This window comes from Gobio gobio (genome assembly GCF_949357685.1).
Source record: "Gobio gobio genome assembly, chromosome: 10".
NCBI classification, from domain to species: Eukaryota; Metazoa; Chordata; class Actinopteri; order Cypriniformes; family Gobionidae; genus Gobio; species Gobio gobio.
Window position 1 is genome coordinate 57,560,363 of NC_137116.1, and position 14,542 is coordinate 57,574,904.

The 14,542-nt window shown below is 49.7% G+C and overlaps 1 protein-coding gene across 1 annotated transcript in view; it reads right to left on the reverse strand.

The window, feature by feature from the left end:
- The window catches only part of LOC307132522 (NACHT, LRR and PYD domains-containing protein 3-like), a 42,401-nt gene that overhangs the window by 12,354 nt on the left and 15,505 nt on the right, over positions 1–14,542 (reverse strand). The window contains exons 2-4 of the mRNA XM_079826909.1: positions 14,222–14,542; positions 12,438–12,599; positions 11,141–11,308 (exon numbers count right to left, since the gene is read on the reverse strand). The exon at positions 14,222–14,542 is cut by the window's right edge and continues 1,228 nt beyond it. Coding sequence (XP_079683035.1) covers positions 11,141–11,308; positions 12,438–12,599; positions 14,222–14,542 — 651 coding nt within the window. The remainder of the gene's footprint in view (positions 1–11,140; positions 11,309–12,437; positions 12,600–14,221) is intronic.

The following is a 14,542-nucleotide window of genomic DNA, read 5'->3' on the forward strand; positions in this document are numbered from 1 at the left end:
ACCAGGTGCACTATGGGAAGAAGGCGTGGCTCACCTGGGGAACACATGGCACCAGGTGCACTATGGGAAGAAGGCGTGGCTTACCTGGGGAACACATGGCACCAGGTGCACTATGGGAAGAAGGCGTGGCTCACCTGGGGAACACATGGCACCAGGTGCACTATGGGAAGAAGGCGTGGCTTACCTGGGGAACACATGGCACCAGGTGCACTATGGGAAGAAGGCGTGGCTTACCTGGGGAACACATGGCACCAGGTGCACTATGGGAAGAAGGCGTGGCTTACCTGGGGAACACATGGCACCAGGTGCACTATGGGAAGAAGGCGTGGCGGCGGAGGCAGTGATGCTTTGGCCAATGTTCTGCTGGGAAACCTTGGGTCCTCCATCATGTGGATGTGACTTTGACACGTCTCTCCTACCTCAGCATTGCTGAGCCCATGTCCAGCCTTTCATGGAGACGGTTTTCCCTGTGGCTGTGGCTCTTTCAGCAGATAATGCGCCGCCACAAAGCACAAATGCTTCAGGAATGGTTTGAGGAGCACAACAACCAGTTTGAGTCCAAATTCCCAGATCTCAATCCAATCGAGCATCTGTAGGATGTGCTGAACAAACAAATCAGATCTATGGAGGCCACACCTCGCAACTTACAGGACTTAAATGATCTGCTGCTAACATCTTGGTGCCAGATACCACAGCACACCTTCAGGGGTCTAGTGGAGTCCATGCCTCGACGGGTCACAATATTAGGAAGGGGGTCATAATGTTATGCCTGATTGGTGTACACACACTACATATATAAAAACACACATTGACGGTGTATTATACAGGTGCTGGTCATATAATTAGAATATCATCAAAAAATTGATTTATTTCACTAATTCCATTCAAAAAGTGAAACTTGTCTATTATATTCCTTCATTACACACAGACTGATATATTTTAAATGTTTATTTCTTTTAATTTTGATGATTATAACAGACAACTAAGGAAAATCCCAAATTCAGTATCTCAGAAAATTAGAATATTACTTAAGACCAATACAAAGAAAGGATTTTTAGAAATCTTGGCCAACTGAAGAGTATGAGCATGTCCAGCACTCAATGCTCAGCTGGGGCTGGTTTAGCCTGAATTACTGCAGCGATGCGGCATGAGGAGATCAGACTGAGGCATGAGGAGATCAGTCTGAGGCATGAGGAGATCAGACTGAGGCGTGAGGAGATCAGACTGAGGCATGAGGAGATCAGACTGAGGCATGAGGAGATCAGACTGAGGCATGAGGAGATCAGACTGAGGCATGAGGAGATCAGACTGAGGCATGAGGAGATCAGTCTGAGGCGTGAGGAGATCAGACTGAGGCGTGAGGAGATCAGACTGAGGCGTGAGGAGATCAGACTGAGGCATGAGGAGATCAGTCTGAGGCGTGAGGAGATCAGACTGAGGCGTGAGGAGATCAGTCTGAGGCGTGAGGAGATCAGACTGAGGCATGAGGAGATCAGACTGAGGCGTGAGGAGATCAGACTGAGGCGTGAGGAGATCAGTCTGAGGCATGAGGAGATCAGTCTGAGGCGTGAGGAGATCAGTCTGAGGCGTGAGGAGATCAGACTGAGGCATGAGGAGATCAGACTGAGGCATGAGGAGATCAGACTGAGGCGTGAGGAGATCAGACTGAGGCATGAGGAGATCAGACTGAGGCATGAGGAGATCAGACTGAGGCATGAGGAGATCAGACTGAGGCATGAGGAGATCAGACTGAGGCGTGAGGAGATCAGTCTGAGGCATGAGGAGATCAGACTGAGGCGTGAGGAGATCAGACTGAGGCGTGAGGAGATCAGACTGAGGCGTGAGGAGATCAGACTGAGGCGTGAGGAGATCAGACTGAGGCATGAGGAGATCAGACTGAGGCATGAGGAGATCAGACTGAGGCATGAGGAGATCAGACTGAGGCATGAGGAGATCAGACTGAGGCGTGAGGAGATCAGACTGAGGCGTGAGGAGATCAGACTGAGGCATGAGGAGATCAGACTGAGGCGTGAGGAGATCAGACTGAGGCATGAGGAGATCAGACTGAGGCATGAGGAGATCAGACTGAGGCATGAGGAGATCAGACTGAGGCATGAGGAGATCAGACTGAGGCGTGAGGAGATCAGACTGAGGCATGAGGAGATCAGACTGAGGCATGAGGAGATCAGACTGAGGCATGAGGAGATCAGACTGAGGCGTGAGGAGATCAGACTGAGGCGTGAGGAGATCAGACTGAGGCGTGAGGAGATCAGTCTGAGGCGTGAGGAGATCAGTCTGAGGCATGAGGAGATCAGACTGAGGCATGAGGAGATCAGACTGAGGCATGAGGAGATCAGACTGAGGCATGAGGAGATCAGACTGAGGCGTGAGGAGATCAGACTGAGGCATGAGGAGATCAGACTGAGGCATGAGGAGATCAGTCTGAGGCATGAGGAGATCAGACTGAGGCGTGAGGAGATCAGACTGAGGCATGAGGAGATCAGACTGAGGCATGAGGAGATCAGACTGAGGCATGAGGAGATCAGACTGAGGCATGAGGAGATCAGACTGAGGCATGAGGAGATCAGTCTGAGGCGTGAGGAGATCAGACTGAGGCATGAGGAGATCAGACTGAGGCATGAGGAGATCAGACTGAGGCATGAGGAGATCAGACTGAGGCGTGAGGAGATCAGACTGAGGCGTGAGGAGATCAGACTGAGGCATGAGGGCATGAGGAGATCAGACTGAGGCATGAGGAGATCAGACTGAGGCATGAGGAGATCAGACTGAGGCATGAGGAGATCAGACTGAGGCATGAGGAGATCAGTCTGAGGCGTGAGGAGATCAGACTGAGGCGTGAGGAGATCAGACTGAGGCATGAGGAGATCAGTCTGAGGCGTGAGGAGATCAGACTGAGGCATGAGGAGATCAGCCTGAGGCATGAGGAGATCAGTCTGAGGCGTGAGGAGATCAGACTGAGGCATGAGGAGATCAGACTGAGGCATGAGGAGATCAGTCTGAGGCATGAGGAGATCAGACTGAGGCATGAGGAGATCAGACTGAGGCATGAGGAGATCAGTCTGAGGCGTGAGGAGATCAGTCTGAGGCATGAGGAGATCAGACTGAGGCATGAGGAGATCAGTCTGAGGCATGAGGAGATCAGACTGAGGCATGAGGAGATCAGACTGAGGCATGAGGAGATCAGACTGAGGCATGAGGAGATCAGACTGAGGCATGAGGAGATCAGACTGAGGCATGAGGAGATCAGTCTGAGGCATGAGGAGATCAGACTGAGGCATGAGGAGATCAGACTGAGGCATGAGGAGATCAGACTGAGGCATGAGGAGATCAGACTGAGGCATGAGGAGATCAGTCTGAGGCATGAGGAGATCAGACTGAGGCATGAGGAGATCAGACTGAGGCATGAGGAGATCAGTCTGAGGCATGAGGAGATCAGACTGAGGCATGAGGAGATCAGACTGAGGCATGAGGAGATCAGTCTGAGGCGTGAGGAGATCAGTCTGAGGCATGAGGAGATCAGACTGAGGCATGAGGAGATCAGTCTGAGGCATGAGGAGATCAGACTGAGGCATGAGGAGATCAGACTGAGGCTTGAGGAGATCAGACTGAGGCGTGAGGAGATCAGACTGAGGCGTGAGGAGATCAGACTGAGGCATGAGGAGATCAGACTGAGGCGTGAGGAGATCAGACTGAGGCGTGAGGAGATCAGACTGAGGCATGAGGAGATCAGACTGAGGCTTGAGGAGATCAGACTGAGGCATGAGGAGATCAGTCTGAGGCGTGAGGAGATCAGACTGAGGAATGAGGAGATCAGACTGAGGAGATCAGACTGAGGCATGAGGAGATCAGACTGAGGCATGAGGAGATCAGTCTGAGGCGTGAGGAGATCAGACTGAGGCATGAGGAGATCAGTCTGAGGCGTGAGGAGATCAGACTGAGGCGTGAGGAGATCAGTCTGAGGCATGAGGAGATCAGACTGAGGCGTGAGGAGATCAGACTGAGGCATGAGGAGATCAGTCTGAGGCGTGAGGAGATCAGACTGAGGCGTGAGGAGATCAGTCTGAGGCATGAGGAGATCAGACTGAGGCATGAGGAGATCAGTCTGAGGCGTGAGGAGATCAGACTGAGGCGTGAGGAGATCAGTCTGAGGCATGAGGAGATCAGACTGAGGCATGAGGAGATCAGACTGAGGCATGAGGAGATCAGTCTGAGGCATGAGGAGATCAGACTGAGGCATGAGGAGATCAGACTGAGGCATGAGGAGATCAGACTGAGGCATGAGGAGATCAGACTGAGGCATGAGGAGATCAGTCTGAGGCATGAGGAGATCAGACTGAGGCATGAGGAGATCAGACTGAGGCATGAGGAGATCAGTCTGAGGCATGAGGAGATCAGACTGAGGCATGAGGAGATCAGACTGAGGCATGAGGGCATGAGGAGATCAGACTGAGGCATGAGGAGATCAGACTGAGGCATGAGGAGATCAGACTGAGGCATGAGGAGATCAGACTGAGGCATGAGGAGATCAGACTGAGGCGTGAGGAGATCAGACTGAGGCATGAGGAGATCAGACTGAGGCGTGAGGAGATCAGACTGAGGCATGAGGAGATCAGTCTGAGGCATGAGGAGATCAGACTGAGGCATGAGGAGATCAGACTGAGGCATGAGGAGATCAGTCTGAGGCATGAGGAGATCAGACTGAGGCATGAGGAGATCAGACTGAGGCATGAGGAGATCAGTCTGAGGCGTGAGGAGATCAGTCTGAGGCATGAGGAGATCAGACTGAGGCATGAGGAGATCAGTCTGAGGCATGAGGAGATCAGACTGAGGCATGAGGAGATCAGACTGAGGCATGAGGAGATCAGACTGAGGCATGAGGAGATCAGACTGAGGCATGAGGAGATCAGACTGAGGCATGAGGAGATCAGACTGAGGCATGAGGAGATCAGACTGAGGCATGAGGAGATCAGTCTGAGGCGTGAGGAGATCAGTCTGAGGCATGAGGAGATCAGACTGAGGCATGAGGAGATCAGACTGAGGCGTGAGGAGATCAGTCTGAGGCATGAGGAGATCAGACTGAGGCATGAGGAGATCAGACTGAGGCATGAGGAGATCAGACTGAGGCATGAGGAGATCAGACTGAGGCATGAGGAGATCAGTCTGAGGCGTGAGGAGATCAGTCTGAGGCATGAGGAGATCAGGCTGAGGCATGAGGAGATCAGTCTGAGGCATGAGGAGATCAGTCTGAGGCGTGAGGAGATCAGACTGAGGCATGAGGAGATCAGACTGAGGCATGAGGAGATCAGTCTGAGGCGTGAGGAGATCAGTCTGAGGCATGAGGAGATCAGACTGAGGCATGAGGATATCAGACTGAGGCATGAGGAGATCAGACTGAGGCATGAGGAGATCAGACTGAGGCATGAGGAGATCAGACTGAGGCATGAGGAGATCAGACTGAGGCATGAGGAGATCAGACTGAGGCGTGAGGAGATCAGTCTGAGGCGTGAGGAGATCAGACTGAGGCGTGAGGAGATCAGTCTGAGGCGTGAGGAGATCAGACTGAGGCATGAGGAGATCAGTCTGAGGCGTGAGGAGATCAGACTGAGGCGTGAGGAGATCAGTCTGAGGCATGAGGAGATCAGACTGAGGCGTGAGGAGATCAGACTGAGGCGTGAGGAGATCAGACTGAGGCATGAGGAGATCAGACTGAGGCATGAGGAGATCAGTCTGAGGCGTGAGGAGATCAGACTGAGGCGTGAGGAGATCAGACTGAGGCATGAGGAGATCAGACTGAGGCTTGAGGAGATCAGACTGAGGCATGAGGAGATCAGACTGAGGCATGAGGAGATCAGTCTGAGGCGTGAGGAGATCAGACTGAGGCATGAGGAGATCAGACTGAGGCGTGAGGAGATCAGACTGAGGCGTGAGGAGATCAGACTGAGGCATGAGGAGATCAGACTGAGGCTTGAGGAGATCAGACTGAGGCGTGAGGAGATCAGACTGAGGCGTGAGGAGATCAGACTGAGGCATGAGGAGATCAGACTGAGGCGTGAGGAGATCAGACTGAGGCGTGAGGAGATCAGACTGAGGCATGAGGAGATCAGACTGAGGCTTGAGGAGATCAGACTGAGGCATGAGGAGATCAGTCTGAGGCGTGAGGAGATCAGACTGAGGCATGAGGAGATCAGACTGAGGAGATCAGACTGAGGCATGAGGAGATCAGACTGAGGCATGAGGAGATCAGTCTGAGGCGTGAGGAGATCAGACTGAGGCATGAGGAGATCAGTCTGAGGCGTGAGGAGATCAGACTGAGGCGTGAGGAGATCAGTCTGAGGCATGAGGAGATCAGACTGAGGCGTGAGGAGATCAGACTGAGGCATGAGGAGATCAGTCTGAGGCGTGAGGAGATCAGACTGAGGCGTGAGGAGATCAGTCTGAGGCATGAGGAGATCAGACTGAGGCATGAGGAGATCAGTCTGAGGCGTGAGGAGATCAGACTGAGGCGTGAGGAGATCAGTCTGAGGCATGAGGAGATCAGACTGAGGCATGAGGAGATCAGACTGAGGCATGAGGAGATCAGTCTGAGGCATGAGGAGATCAGACTGAGGCATGAGGAGATCAGACTGAGGCATGAGGAGATCAGACTGAGGCATGAGGAGATCAGTCTGAGGCGTGAGGAGATCAGACTGAGGCATGAGGAGATCAGGCTGAGGCATGAGGAGATCAGTCTGAGGCATGAGGAGATCAGTCTGAGGCGTGAGGAGATCAGACTGAGGCATGAGGAGATCAGACTGAGGCATGAGGAGATCAGTCTGAGGCGTGAGGAGATCAGTCTGAGGCATGAGGAGATCAGACTGAGGCATGAGGAGATCAGACTGAGGCATGAGGAGATCAGACTGAGGCATGAGGAGATCAGACTGAGGCATGAGGAGATCAGACTGAGGCATGAGGAGATCAGACTGAGGCATGAGGAGATCAGACTGAGGCGTGAGGAGATCAGTCTGAGGCGTGAGGAGATCAGACTGAGGCGTGAGGAGATCAGTCTGAGGCGTGAGGAGATCAGACTGAGGCATGAGGAGATCAGTCTGAGGCGTGAGGAGATCAGACTGAGGCGTGAGGAGATCAGACTGAGGCATGAGGAGATCAGACTGAGGCGTGAGGAGATCAGACTGAGGCATGAGGAGATCAGACTGAGGCATGAGGAGATCAGACTGAGGCATGAGGAGATCAGGCTGAGGCATGAGGAGATCAGTCTGAGGCATGAGGAGATCAGTCTGAGGCGTGAGGAGATCAGACTGAGGCATGAGGAGATCAGACTGAGGCATGAGGAGATCAGTCTGAGGCGTGAGGAGATCAGTCTGAGGCATGAGGAGATCAGACTGAGGCATGAGGAGATCAGACTGAGGCATGAGGAGATCAGACTGAGGCATGAGGAGATCAGACTGAGGCATGAGGAGATCAGACTGAGGCATGAGGAGATCAGACTGAGGCATGAGGAGATCAGACTGAGGCGTGAGGAGATCAGTCTGAGGCGTGAGGAGATCAGACTGAGGCGTGAGGAGATCAGTCTGAGGCGTGAGGAGATCAGACTGAGGCATGAGGAGATCAGTCTGAGGCGTGAGGAGATCAGACTGAGGCGTGAGGAGATCAGTCTGAGGCATGAGGAGATCAGACTGAGGCGTGAGGAGATCAGACTGAGGCGTGAGGAGATCAGACTGAGGCATGAGGAGATCAGACTGAGGCATGAGGAGATCAGTCTGAGGCGTGAGGAGATCAGACTGAGGCGTGAGGAGATCAGACTGAGGCATGAGGAGATCAGACTGAGGCTTGAGGAGATCAGACTGAGGCATGAGGAGATCAGACTGAGGCATGAGGAGATCAGTCTGAGGCGTGAGGAGATCAGACTGAGGCATGAGGAGATCAGACTGAGGCGTGAGGAGATCAGACTGAGGCGTGAGGAGATCAGACTGAGGCATGAGGAGATCAGACTGAGGCTTGAGGAGATCAGACTGAGGCGTGAGGAGATCAGACTGAGGCGTGAGGAGATCAGACTGAGGCATGAGGAGATCAGACTGAGGCGTGAGGAGATCAGACTGAGGCGTGAGGAGATCAGACTGAGGCATGAGGAGATCAGACTGAGGCTTGAGGAGATCAGACTGAGGCATGAGGAGATCAGTCTGAGGCGTGAGGAGATCAGACTGAGGCATGAGGAGATCAGACTGAGGAGATCAGACTGAGGCATGAGGAGATCAGACTGAGGCATGAGGAGATCAGTCTGAGGCGTGAGGAGATCAGACTGAGGCATGAGGAGATCAGTCTGAGGCGTGAGGAGATCAGACTGAGGCGTGAGGAGATCAGTCTGAGGCATGAGGAGATCAGACTGAGGCGTGAGGAGATCAGACTGAGGCATGAGGAGATCAGTCTGAGGCGTGAGGAGATCAGACTGAGGCGTGAGGAGATCAGTCTGAGGCATGAGGAGATCAGACTGAGGCATGAGGAGATCAGTCTGAGGCGTGAGGAGATCAGACTGAGGCGTGAGGAGATCAGTCTGAGGCATGAGGAGATCAGACTGAGGCATGAGGAGATCAGACTGAGGCATGAGGAGATCAGTCTGAGGCATGAGGAGATCAGACTGAGGCATGAGGAGATCAGACTGAGGCATGAGGAGATCAGACTGAGGCATGAGGAGATCAGTCTGAGGCGTGAGGAGATCAGACTGAGGCATGAGGAGATCAGGCTGAGGCATGAGGAGATCAGTCTGAGGCATGAGGAGATCAGTCTGAGGCGTGAGGAGATCAGACTGAGGCATGAGGAGATCAGACTGAGGCATGAGGAGATCAGTCTGAGGCGTGAGGAGATCAGTCTGAGGCATGAGGAGATCAGACTGAGGCATGAGGAGATCAGACTGAGGCATGAGGAGGCATGAGGAGATCAGACTGAGGCATGAGGAGATCAGACTGAGGCTTGAGGAGATCAGACTGAGGCATGAGGAGATCAGACTGAGGCTTGAGGAGATCAGACTGAGGCATGAGGAGATCAGTCTGAGGCATGAGGAGATCAGACTGAGGCATGAGGAGATCAGTCTGAGGCGTGAGGAGATCAGACTGAGGCGTGAGGAGATCAGTCTGAGGCATGAGGAGATCAGACTGAGGCATGAGGAGATCAGACTGAGGCATGAGGAGATCAGTCTGAGGCATGAGGAGATCAGACTGAGGCATGAGGAGATCAGACTGAGGCATGAGGAGATCAGTCTGAGGCATGAGGAGATCAGACTGAGGCATGAGGAGATCAGACTGAGGCATGAGGAGATCAGACTGAGGCATGAGGAGATCAGTCTGAGGCGTGAGGAGATCAGACTGAGGCATGAGGAGATCAGACTGAGGCATGAGGAGATCAGTCTGAGGCGTGAGGAGATCAGACTGAGGCGTGAGGAGATCAGACTGAGGCATGAGGAGATCAGTCTGAGGCGTGAGGAGATCGTACTGAGGCATGAGGAGATCAGACTGAGGCATGAGGAGATCAGTCTGAGGCGTGAGGAGATCAGACTGAGGCGTGAGGAGATCAGACTGAGGCATGAGGAGATCAGACTGAGGCGTGAGGAGATCAGACTGAGGCGTGAGGAGATCAGACTGAGGCGTGAGGAGATCAGACTGAGGCATGAGTAGATCTAACTGAGGCGTGAGGAGATCAGACTGAGGCATGAGGAGATCAGTCTGAGGCGTGAGGAGATCAGACTGAGGCGTGAGGAGATCAGACTGAGGCATGAGGAGATCAGACTGAGGCATGAGGAGATCAGTCTGAGGCGTGAGGAGATCAGACTGAGGCGTGAGGAGATCAGACTGAGGCTCTGCTCAGGTGTAATGAGTTTTCTCTGATAGTGGCCTTCAGCTCTTCTGCATTGGTGGGTCTGGCATATCGCATCTTCCTCTTCACAATATCCCATAGATTTTTCATGGGGTTAAGGTCAGGTGAGTTTGCTGGCCAATCAGGAACAGGGACACCATGGTCCTTAAACCAGGCACTGGTTGCTTTGGCACTGTGTGCTGGTCCCAGTCCTGTTGGAAAATGAAATCTGCATCTCCATAAAGTTGGTCAGCAGCAGGACGCATGAAGTGCTCTAAAACTTCCTGGTATACATCTGCGTTGACCTCTGACCTCAGAAAACACAGTGGACCAACACCAGCGCATGACATGGCACCCCAAACCATCACTGACTGTAGAAACTTTACACTGGAGCTCAAGCAACGTGGATTGTGTGCCTCTCATCTCTTCCTCCAGACTCTGGGACCCTGATTTCCAAAGGAAATGCAAAATTTACTTTCATCAGAGAACATAACTTTGTCTTTAGCCCAGACGAGACGCTTCTGACGCTGTCTATTGACACAAGGAATGCGACAGCTGTCTTGTATGCGTCTGTGTGTAGTGGTTCTTGAAGCACTGACTCCAGCTCCAGTCCACTCTTTGTGAATCTCCCCCACATTTTTGAATGGGTTTTGTTTCACAATCCTCTCCAGGGTGTGGTTATCCCTATTGCTTGTACACTTTTTTCTACCACATCTTTTCCTTCCCTTCGCCTCTCTATTAATGTGCTTGGACACAGAGCCCTGTGAAGAGCCAGTCTTTTTTGCAATGACCTTTTGTGTCTTTTCCTCCATCTGCAAGGTGTCAATGGTGGTCTTTTGGACAGGTGTCAGGTCAGCTTCTTCCCCATGATTGTGTGGCCTTCAGAACTAGACTGAGAGACCATTTAAAGGCATTTGCAGGTGTTTTGAGTTAATTTGCTGATTAGAGTGTGGCACCAGGTCTCTTCAATATTGAACCTTTTCACAATATTCTAATTTTCTGAGATACTGAATTTGGGATTTTCCTTATTTGTCTGTTATAATCATCAAATTTAAAAGAAATAAACGTTTTAAATATATCAGTCTGTGTGTAATGAATGAATATCATATACAAGTTTCACTTTTTGAATGGAATTAGTGAAATAAATAAACTTTTTGATGATATTCTAATTATATGACCAGCACCTGTATATGTAAAGACAAAGATATTTGCTATTTATAGGTGTTTCGACAAGTGTGTTGTTCACCTAAACACATATTATGTATAAATGCTTTACCTCAATGTGTTTAGGCGGCGTTTCCGTATCGCTTGTAAGATCATCTCCATCCCATCATCCATCAGTGAGTTCCCGCTCAGGTCTAGCATCCTCAGCTCTGAGAAACCATTGTTCAGAGCTGAAGACAGTGCAGACATGGACGCCGCTGTCAGCGAGCACTCTTTCATACTGCAGAATAAACCAAACAGCTGTTTAACTGTTTTCATTTCTATACTTCTGCTTCCAAACATGTGGTGTAGTATGAAGAGTGTACTTGATCTCCTGTAGTATGCAGTTCTCCAGTGCACTGCTGAGGTCAATAAGGCCTTGATCCGCTAGGGTCAAGTTGTGATTTTCTAGACTGATATGGCAGGAACTATTCTTTCATTCCTGTGTAATGATCAAGGAACTTTGAGCCGTACCATGAGGCACAATATTACACAGCGCCTGAAAATAGGCTAACTTCCGTCAACATAACCAACGTGTAACAGACTTCATTGTGATTTATCTTATAATTTGTTTTTTGTATACATTTTTGACATTTCTGTGTGTTTAAATAGGTTTAAGATCTGCATCTGTCTTAATAAGTAGGGACTTTTATTTTGACGGATGTTCATCGGAGTGGTTAGGCAGATTTAAAGTAAACCCCCCGAAAAGGCATAAGGTGTTTATGTGCTTGTTTACTGTCATTTGTAATGTGTATTTTTGTGTATTTCGCTGTATGTTAATGATAATGCTATGAGAGAGAGTTCATGTACGAGGTGTTAATGCGCACTTCTTTGCTTTATTTGTTCAGCTCTTAGGGGGTGATTTTTTGGAGATCAAACGGTTTCAATAAACTCCATGAAACATCAGTAAAATCTGGCCATCATTCGGACAGGGTCCGCTAAACAACGTGTCAATCTGCTTGCACAGAGAGCGCTGGGGACTATTTTCAGGCGCTGTGTAATATTGTGCCTCATGAGACGGCTCAAAGCTCTTGATCATTACACAGGAATGAGAGAATAGTTCCTAGACATATCGGCCTAGAAAATCACAACTTTTAATTTTCCGTCGGTCTTAGTACACGATGTAACTACACACATCACAACATGTAAATAGGAAAATGTTGGCGTTGTTTTGTCCCTTATTGAGCAGTAGGCTAGCTGGAGCCATTTACCTCCAGTCTTTGTGCTAAGCTAGGCTAGCGGTGGGTGTGTCAGACAGAGTTATGGCACGGAGATGAGAATGGTATGTATGGACTTATCAAATTCTGGGGGATACAGTGAATAAACAAAAGTCCCAAAAAGTCGGCGTGTTCATTTAAAAATGATCTTACAAGAGCGACTCCAGCGGGGAATGTGTGAGTGCATGGCAGAGGGTTTTGAATGATTTTGTTTCCAATGTGGAGTAGGACAAATCCAGCGTGGTTGTCCGGCCCTCGGCCAGCGCTGTTGCCAGGTGGGTCATGGCGGCGAAGTTGAGATAACTCTGGCTCAGACTGAAAGGATAAATGACACATTGGACTTTAATTGACAAAACGATGTCAGAAAGATGTTTTTTAAATAAGAAACTAATAATCATAAATGTTTCTTGAGCATAAAATCATCATATTAGAATGATTTCTGAAGGATCATGTGACACTGAAGAGTGAATAGTAAAACATGTATAATGTTAAAAAAGCTTTCTAATTCAAATAAATGCTGTTCTTTTAAAGGGGTCATGAATTGAGAAATCAAAGCTTTTGACCTACACTCACCTAAAGGATTATTAGGAACACCTGTTCAATTTCTCATTAATGCAATTATCTAATCAACCAATCACATGTCAGTGTCTTCAATGCATTTAGGGGTGTGGTCCTGGTCAAGACAATCTCCTGAACTCCACACTGAATGTCGGAATGGGAAAGAAAGGAGATTTAAGCAATGTTGAGCGTGGCATGGTTGTTGATGCCAGACGGGCCGGTCTGAGTATTTCACAATCTGCTCAGTTACTGGGATTTTCACACACAACCATTTCTAGGGTTTACAAAGAATGGTGTGAAAAGGGAAAAGCATCCAGTATGCGGCAGTCCTGTGGGAGAAAATGCCTTGTTGATGCTAGAGGTCAGAGGTCATGGGCCGACTGATTCAAGCTGATAGAAGAGCAACTTTGACTGAAATAACCACTCGTTACAACCGAGGTCTGCAGCAAAGCATTTGTGAAGCCACAACACACACAACCTTGAGGCGGATGGGCTACAACAGCAGAAGACCCCACCGGGTACCACTCATCTCCACTACAAATAGGAAAAAGAGGCGACAATTTGCACCAGCTCACCGAAATTGTACAGTTGAAGACTGGAAAAATGTTGCCTGGTCTGATGAGTCTGGATTTCTGTTGAGGCATTCAGATGGTAGAGTCAGAATTTGGCGTAAACAGAATGAGAACATGGATCCATCATGCCTTGTTCCCACTGTGCAGGCTGGTGGTGGTGGTGTAATGGTGTGGGGGATGTTTTCTTGGCACACTTTAGGCCCCTTAGTGCCAATTGGGCATGGTTTAAATGCCACGGCCTACCTGAGCATTGTTTCTGCCCATGTCCATCCCTTTATGAGCACCATGTCCCCATCCTCTGATGGCTACTTCCAGCAGGATAATGCACCGTCACAAAGCTCCAATCATTTCAAATTGGTTTCTTGAACATGACAATGAGTTCACTGGACTAAAATGGCCCCACAGTCACCAGATCTCAACCCAATAGAGCATCTTTGGGATGTGGTGGAACGGGAGCTTCGTGCCCTGGATGTGCATCCCACAAATCTCCATCAACTGCAAGATGCTCTCCTATCAATATGGCCAACATTTCTAAAGAATGCTTTCAGCACCTTGTTGAATCAATGCCACGTAGAATTAAGGCAGTTCTGAAGGCGAAAGCGGGTCAAACACAGTATTAGTATGTGTTCCTAATAATCCTTTAGGTGAGTGTATATGAGGTCATCATACTATAATATCCTGTAAGTTTCAGAACTGAACACTTCTTTGTTAGTCTAAAAACTAGATTCCAGAGGTTGTTCCGGAGTGATTAAAACAATAAAAGTTATAAGAGCATCTAGTAATGCAATGTAAAAACATCAGACTCACCCAATGCTTTTCGACAGCCTTAACGCTGGCATAAGTTTCTCTGTCTGCTGGTCTGTTAGTTTTGCGCTATATAGGTTCATGTCCTTCATCTCTCCCATACAACTCACGACATATGCCAGCGCTTCACAGTCGGGCTCCTGCAGTTCACTGTAGGCCATGAGCCGCCATTGGCTCTTACTGATGCTTTCTTTGACCAGAGACGAGTTACGTGCATGTAGCAGAAGCCGGAAAACACCAAAGTGCTTCTTTGCTTCGCAACCTGGCAACACTTTAGAAACATATCCCATCAACCACTGCAAGAACTCAGACACTCTGCTTTCA